This window comes from Phocoena sinus, chromosome 18, assembly GCF_008692025.1.
Source record: "Phocoena sinus isolate mPhoSin1 chromosome 18, mPhoSin1.pri, whole genome shotgun sequence".
Classification (NCBI taxonomy): Eukaryota; Metazoa; Chordata; class Mammalia; order Artiodactyla; family Phocoenidae; genus Phocoena; species Phocoena sinus.
In genome coordinates this window covers 5,866,202-5,874,592 of record NC_045780.1, presented here as the reverse complement: position 1 = coordinate 5,874,592, position 8,391 = coordinate 5,866,202, and the positions used below count along the sequence as shown (strand labels likewise).

General features: G+C 44.9%; 1 protein-coding gene across 1 annotated transcript; it reads right to left on the bottom strand.

The window, feature by feature from the left end:
• Window positions 1–7,177: 7,177 nt before the first annotated feature.
• Window positions 7,178–7,940, bottom strand: LOC116743281 (nuclear receptor-binding factor 2-like). The gene is made up of 2 exons (XM_032611663.1): window positions 7,856–7,940; window positions 7,178–7,773 (listed from the first exon to the last, which is right to left on the bottom strand). The coding sequence occupies exons 1-2, from the start codon at window positions 7,938–7,940 to the stop codon at window positions 7,178–7,180; spliced, it is 681 nt and encodes a 226-aa protein (XP_032467554.1).
• Between the last annotated feature and the right edge of the window lie 451 nt (window positions 7,941–8,391).

Sequence of the window (8,391 nt, the reverse complement as noted above, 5' to 3'; positions counted from 1 at the left end):
AGGCATGCTTCTTGAGCTTGGGGTGGGAAAGGTAGGTAAGTTGATTGAGCTCGTGGTTGATGCATTTTGGGGTCTTGAGATTGGCCTCCTTGGGCTTTACAAGCGCCTGACAGACTCAGCGCCTGCCCTCATGGCCTTGGCCTTGTTGGCCTGCATCTTCCTCAGGCCCGTGTTGTTGCGCTTCTCGGCAAAGCGCGTGTTCCTCAGGACTCGGGGCCCAGCCCCTTAAGAGTTTCACATCTTCATGGTTGGGGTTTCTTGATGCTGCTTCTGGGCTATTTCCAGGATGGGCTGTGTGTGCTGTGTTTCTTGGACTTGGCCATGTCTGCACTGATGTCCAAAGTGCCTGGGACCAAAGAGAAAGAGGGAGGCCACCAGGAGGTCCTAAACCCTAAAGCAAACTTTGTTCCATGAACTTGTGAGTTGGTATAACTGAGGGCATTTGGTGCTCTTCAGATCTGCTTCCATTATCAGCAGTTTACAACCTCCGGAAGATGCTAAGGGTTTGTGCCAGTATGTTTCCCCCCAAAAAAGAACTTTACCAAACTATCTCTACCCCCGCAAATTGTTTCCTTGGACTCGGTTTCCTTTTCTTCATTTGTTCTTCCATTCAACCAGTGTTTACCGAACACCCTATACATATGTACCTCACGTAACCCTGCATGCGCAGGTGTAAACAAGTCTCACACAGTTCCTGAACTCATGGAGCTTATGGTGTGCAGGGGAGATGGACCTTAATTACAACAATTACACTAGAGAACGAGGAGGGTGCTATTAGGAAGACGGGGTGTTCTACAAGGATCACATGAAGCCCCCTTTCCCCCACTGAGTTTCTTTTATACCGTGGGCAAAATGATACGCCCTTTGCAGAGTATGTAGGTTTTTTGTTTTGTTTTGTTTTTTGTAATGCTTACTAAGTGTAAAATACCTAACAAGTGCCAATCAATTTTACTATTACGTAAGAGCCAGTTTTTAAAATCCTTTTATCTATTCACAAATTAGAAAGGCTAGATTGAGTAAACAGTGTCAGCATTTGTGATGTGTAGCTGTGCTGCCTGCCAGTAAGTTAATGCACTGAACAGCTCATCAGAAAACAGGCCCGATCACTGCTTTTCTCCTCCACTTTATTAAGTAGCTAACAACCAGCAGGTGGAAAAGTGTCTGACAGGACCCCTGATTCTCTCTGCCTGTGCTGAAGGTGTGGCGATGTTCCGGCACGAATAAATGTGGCGGGGGGTTGGGTGGGTGGGAATCGTCCTCCGTGACCACAACGAAGGCCACCCCTCCAATCTGGCCGCCTCTCGGGATGCGGTGCTGCGTGGTCACGCCCAGAAGGAAGGTGCTGCCCCCAGGTCTGGACGGTGCCGCGATGTTAGGTCCGCCGTGTTAAGATTCTCCTATGATTTAACACCACATGTCCTTCGGGACAGCGCACTGGGGTTGCTGGTTTCACTTCCAGGCTTTGGCTTTCATATCGTGTAAATATCGACTGTTCATTCCCACCCCACTCCCAACCGAATTCCGTGATCGCCGCAGAGTCTAATGGGGGCACTTGGTTCTCTCTTCATGACCAGGAAGATGCATTTTCCAACCGACTTTTCTGAGGCTGTGCCTCTAGCCCGTGAACTTCACAGGTGCTTCTCAGTTTTATCGCTCAAGAGGGCTGGAGGTGGGTATTTCCCTTCCCCAGGTTGGTTAGGCTGCGATGGCAACCCACTAGGTCAAGCTCTGGTTACCTAGTTTCCCCTGAGGGCAGGCCTTGTTAAAAAGAACAGAGGGCTCCAGGTGTATTCCAACCTGATTCCTTTCCGCCTCCTCCCGCCAGAAGCAGCGCGGGGGACTTTTCTCTGATAATTCACTAGGAGAACCAGGTAGAGCTCTGGGGACTAAAACTCCCCAATGCGTGGAGGCCCCCGGATGACTGGGTGTCCCAGGAGTTTTCATCCCTCAGACTCGTCTTCACTGAGGCGCCAGCAGCTCGTACATTACAGCTCACGTTTTGCACACCAGCGCGGGTTCCTGAGAAAGTGTGTTGCTGGGGGATATCTGCTCGGGTAAGTTGTGATTCTCTGTGTCTGCCTCGGTGTCTTTCCAATTTGGGGAGTGTAGCAGTTTCCCTGCATTCTCACTTCTCTTTCAGATTTAAGCAGAGCAGTTGATTTTTCGGTGTGTTCGGTGTTTTACTTGTTAGGATGGAGTAGGGTCTTCTGAGCCTTACATGCTAGTCGGGAAACCAAATGTCTCCAGTGGATTTTTCTCCTGCCTATTGCAGCCGAAATCCGGCCTCTGTACCCTGGTACTGAATTGACTCTAAGACAGAGTTTTGGGTGAAGTAGAAAAGAACAGCTTTATTGCTTTGCCAGGCAAAGGGTGCCACAGTGGGCTAATGCCTTCAAAACTGTGTGTCCCAACTGGGAGGGATTAGTGAGGAGTTTTATAGTAATGGTTCAAAGAGGGTGTGATCAGTTCGTGGACATTCTGAGTGGTTGGTGGTGACCTTAGTGGGAGTCTGCATCGTCAACCTTCAGGTTCCGACCCGTCTGGGATCACGCGCTTGTGGGCAGTAGACAGTTAACTTCTTTCACCTGGTGGGGTTTCAGTAACTGCAAAATAACTCAAAGATACTGTTCTGTGTATCACTTGAGGGGGAAGAGGGACCCTGCCCCAAGGCTGCACTATTGTCTCTTGACTGCGCCTGGAATCCCTTCCCTTCTCTGATTAGCAACTGTTTGAACCTACCCTCCGGGAGGCTGACTGAAGCCTATTTCCTGCAAACAAGAAAATGGGGACACAAAAAGACTTTTGTGCCCAGGAGCCCCACACAGTTCTGCTCTGTTTCACTGTCCACAAAGCGCTCTGAATAGACACGAGAATTTGAATAACTGAAACTTGGTAGTGCACTTCAGAGAGTCTCCGTGATCTTCATGGTTCAGAAGAACTTTCTAGAAAAAGTTAAGCGCATATTTGAGAAGGGACTAGATCCTGCAGGGTTTTGGCAGAGATGAGGTCTCAGATCATGGGGGTGGGAAGCCTTACTCCTGGTTGAGCCTTACACTGACTCATATCTTAATTGAGCTTGGTGCGACGGGGATGCCACATTACCAGTCCCCCAGTTTGAGGAGCTAGGATTTTCCCTTCTACCCCTCTAGGCCACCAAACCCCAAATTCAAGTTCTCACGGATTGCATTTGTCCTCGGGGCAAAAGCAGCTGCAAGATTCACTGAATTCTCCAGGCCCCTCTTTCCTACAGATTTCAACCTAGTAAATTCCTTACTATTGTATCTGAGCTCTTAAGAAGGTTTTTGTAAAAATGTACTTTACCCAGCAGTTTTAGTTGTTTTCCGTGGGAGGGCTCTTTCAAGTAACCTATCCCACCCTGCTCCCGGAAAGGAAGGATACCTTGTTTGATTTTCATAGTACAATTGATTCATCTGAAGTTTTCCTCCTTACTCTTGCTTATTATCTGAGGACTCCAACAAGATTATCCTCCCTTACATTCTGTCTTGATCACTTGTGTATCTTCAAGGCTTGACAAGTGTGCCTGGTACAATGGTAGGCGTCGAATAAATGACTGTGAAAGATAATAATGATAATAACAGTGAAATAATAGTAGAAAAGATCTTAAACATGGGATGCATGCAGTGTCTTAGCTGTCAGCTCTGCACCAATCTCTGCTTTTCCAAATCATCTGACACGTGCTGGGAGATTTAACTTCCGGGAGCCCCCCCCCCCACCGTGCTCTCAGCTTAAAATAGCTCCCCATTGCCTTTCCCGTGGATACCATACTTCTTAGCCTGGTATCCGTATGAGTCTGGCCATAAACTAATTTTTATTCTTTTTGTGTCCTGTGTGCTCCCCAAACCAGTCTACTTGGCATTTCCCAAACATGCCATGCATCTTTGCTCTCCTAATTCCTCTGCCCTGGCTGTTCTTCCCATCATCTCTTTGGGGATTGACGTGTGCACACCGCTATATGTAAAATAGACAGCCAACAAGGACCTACTGTAGAGCACAGGGAACTCTGCTCAGGACTCTGTAAGAACCTACATGGGAGAAGAATTTGAAAAAGAGCAGATACGTGTATAGGTATAACTGAATCACTTGCTGTACACCTGACACTAATGCAGCATTGTTAATCAACTATACTCCAGTATAAAACAAAAATTAAACAAACAAACTCACTATTCCTGTGACACATCATTCAAATTCCACTGCCTCTAAGATTTCTTCTGTTGTTCCCTGGCAAGCAATAACGCCCCTTTCTCTAAACCCCCAGGGTGTTTCGGGGTCTTCCTTATATCTCATCACATGTGCTTTGCGTTACAACTACTTGTAACTTATTTACATGGATTAACGCTTCCCCCAAAACATTGATGGTGCAGACACTCAATAAATGTAAATAGAAAAATGGATCGTCAGAACAGGCTTAGATTGTGGACCTCAAACATTATCAAAACAAGGGAATCTGTCCACCACAGCCAGAAATACCTTATCTTTCAGGCTCTTAGAGATTTCTGAATATGGTTAAGTGGGGTCAGGAAGTAGCCATGCCCATGGTCATGTTATTTAAAATGATTATTCTCTAATTGTTGGATACCTTTTACAGAATGGTTGGGGACCTGGTATGCTTTTTAAAAAAAAAATTCTAAAGCATGTGGAGAATTTCGTCAGAGGACTCTCTGTGTTGAAGGAAAATAAAACTAAAAGTTACTGCTAGTGACACCCACACCAAATTGACGCTTCTTTTCTACCAGCTGTTCCTGTAACCTTTTGAATTTCTCATTTGTATTATTACTCCGCTAAATGCCACCACCTTGGAAAACAGGAACCCAAGATAGCGTTTCTCTTGTTTCTAGAGGCTAGGTTCTAAAGATGGAAAATTCCAGGTTATAAAATTGGGCATTTAAAATCCTGTCTTCAACATAATATATTTTTTCCTCTGAAACAGGAGTTGTCAGCTGTGTTACCAATTATATTAGTGCAACAAACAGATTGCATTATCGTATTTGGTTGACTACTAAGAGTCTTCTAAGTCCCGGAATTCCCTGGCGGTCCAGTGGTTAGGACTCAGCGCTCTCACAGGCAAGGGCCCAGGTTCAATCCCTGGTCGGGGAACTAAAATCCCACAAGCTGCACAGCACTGCCCCCCTCCCCCAAAAAAAGAATCTTCTAAGTCAGAAAAATACTTGTGGTGGATGTATTCCCTCTGGTACTCTTTCAAAAGACTTATAGAAAGAGTAGGACTACTGCTAGATGTATTCCGACTAATACCAGTACATGAATCAAGAAGATTTGATTGGTTAATGTTTCGTTTTTGGGTTTTTTTTAATTTAATTTTTATTCTATATTGGAGTATAGTTGATTTACAATGTTATATTAGTTTCAGGTGTACAGCAAAGTGATTCAGTTATACATATACATATATCCATTCTTTTTCAGATTCTTTTCCCATATAGGTTATTACAGAATATTGAGTAGAGTTCCCTGTGCTCTACAGTAGGTCCTTGTTGATTGTCTATTTTATATATAGTAGTGTGTATCTGTTACTCCCAAACTCCTAATTTATCCCTCCCCCTCCCCCCCTTTCCCCTTTGGCAACCATAAGTTTGATTTCTATGTCTGTGAGTCTGTTTCTGTTTTGTAAATAAGTTCATTTGTATCATACTTTTAGATTCCACATATAAGTGATATCATATGATATTTGTCTTTCCCTGTGTGACTTACTTCACTTAGTATAATAATCTCCAGGTCCATCCCTGTTGCTGTCAATGGCATTATTTCATTCCTTTCTATGGCTGAGTAATATTCTATTGTATATATGTACCACGTCTTTATCCATTCCTCTGTCGATGGACATTTAGGTTGCTTCCATGTCTTGGCTATTGTAAATAGTGCTACAGTGAACATAGGGGTGCCTGTATCTTTTCAAATTATGGTTTTCTCCAGATATATGCCTAGGAGTGGTTTTGCTGGATCATATGGTAGTTCTATTTTTAGTTCTTGAAGGAACCTCCATACTGTTCTCCATAGCAGTTGTACCAATTTACATTTCCACCAACAGTGTAGGAGGGTTTCGATTGGCTAATTTTTTTTTCAATACAATTGCTTTACTGATTGCTCACAACCAGTACTGCCAACCAGCATTACTTCCACTCATGCATCATTAAAAACAAAAGGATATTTCCTTGGTATTTTCAAATGATGCATTATACATTAAACAAAAAAAAGTTAGAACTTAAAATGCACCCTGATTAATTATGTAAACTGGTAATTTTTTTAAAAAGCATAACTAATAATTTGGTTCCTTTCTTCATAAAATGGAAATATAAATATTTCTCCCGATAGTCTTGAGGTTCTCATTATGTTACGAGTGGTGCAAAGTGTGGCACACAGTTTCTTCTAGAAAGGTGTGTCTTACACACCTTATTAAACAAAGGAAATGTGCATAACAAGATGCATACAGTCAATGCGTGAATAGAAAGCATGTTTCAAATACAAGGTAGCCCCTCGGGTGACCACTGCGATTTGGGTTTTGCATTATCACTTATGGCATTATAGATTAATGACACATAACATACTTTTATACATTTTAACCCTGAAGAAAAATAATTGTTGCTTGAAAAAAAATTATTCCAGATAGCCATTTGGTTTGTATCAGGAGAAAGTGAACCTCCAAGAGTTTAGTATCTGCCAAGTCTGGAATCATTAGCTCGAGTCAGTAAATCCGATGCGCGACGTACTTCACAGTGACTGTTTCCGAGTCTTGTCAATGCCTCTCCTCCGCGGGATGCTGGGTGCAGCATCTCCGGGACACCCTTGCATGTGGTTTTCCTTTTTCTTCTTTTTTTTTTTGCTGGATTAACTGTATTACCATATTATTTCCTCTTTTTCACCTCTTCTGTGGCCTTCCATTTTATTTTATTTTATTTATTTATTTATTTTTGCGGTACGCGGGCCTCTCACTGTTGTGGCCTCTCCCTCTGCGGAGCACAGGCTCCGGACACGCAGGCTCAGCGGCCATGACTCACGGGCCCAGCCGCCCCGCGGCATGTGGGATCTTCCCGGACCGGGGCACGAACCCGCGTCCCCTGCATCGGCAGGCGGACTCCCAACCGCTGCACCACCGGGAAGCCCTGACCTTCCATTTTAATCATTCATAAGTCCTTTCAGAATATCTTCAGAGAGTTCCATGAGGGGACGTTCTGGAGATGGAAAATCCAAGGGAGGAAGACTGGATATTGGAATATCCTTGGCTTTCGCCTTTTAGAAGTCTGGCCTTTTCAGCCTTTAGCTGTTTATTTTCGCTCCTTAATCTTTCATTCTCAGCCACGAAGAATTCCACATGCCTCTTCGAATCTGCAATTTGGGTTGCCTGCTCCTCTATAATTGTTTTATCATCTCTTGGGGCTTTGCTTCCAATGCACAGCTCTGTTGGCTTGCTCTTCTGCTGAGGTAAAAATAGTAGTGTGTCTGGATCCCTGTCAAAGACCCCCTGAATTTCAGGCAAGTGTTTCTCTGTGGAAAGGCTGTAATTCTGAGAGAGCAGGGGGCTCTGGCTGTCTGCGTCCTCAGCAGAGGGTCTGTGAGATGCCTGAAGCCGGGCAGCGGCACCCTTGTCTGTGCTCTGCTGGGCTTTCAATCTTTCCTCCCGCTTTGCCCTCTTCCACCTCTCCTGGATGAGGAGAAGCTGTTTCATGTGACTATCCCTTTGCAGTTCCAGTGATAAATGAGCCTGCTCAGACTGTGTCAGCTTCATAGCTTCAGAAAGATACGCTGCAGCCTTTTTGTGACAAGAAATAGCCTCTTCGTATTTTCCTGCAGCTACTAAACGGTCTGCTCGTCTGCTCTGATGAGCCAGGTTGAGGGTTCCTTCCATTATTTCCAGAGACCCCGGGGTAAGCGGCGGCCTGAGGAAGGGGAGCGAGGGAGCCCGGGCACATGGAGGGTAACAGCTGGAGAGCGCGACGCAGCGGCTGCGACTCTGGCCCCACTCCGTGCCCTGGGAGCCAGCGGCGGGAGCAGAGGGAGCCGGCTAATGTTTTTAAACCTCCCTTTTGTTTAGGAGAAAAGTTGGAGGAATCAAAGAAAACCCCCTTGGAAGTAGTATGTTTTGAGTTAATCTGACAACTAAGGGAAAACAAATGCTAAAGAAGAAACAGTCTTACGGATCACAAATGGACAGCTTTAGGAGAAGCTAAAGAGGACATACAAAAGGTATTTGAAATGAAATTTCAGAGAGAAAAACTCTCTAAGGCAGGAATGTCTTCGGCCCAGAAATCTAAACTGGGTGCCAGGAATCTGGACAAGAACCCAGGAGGTCCGAAGTGAGGAATTAAGGGCTCAGTGACTGGGGGCTGCTGAATGATACTTGAGAGAATTTCAGTCTGCTTA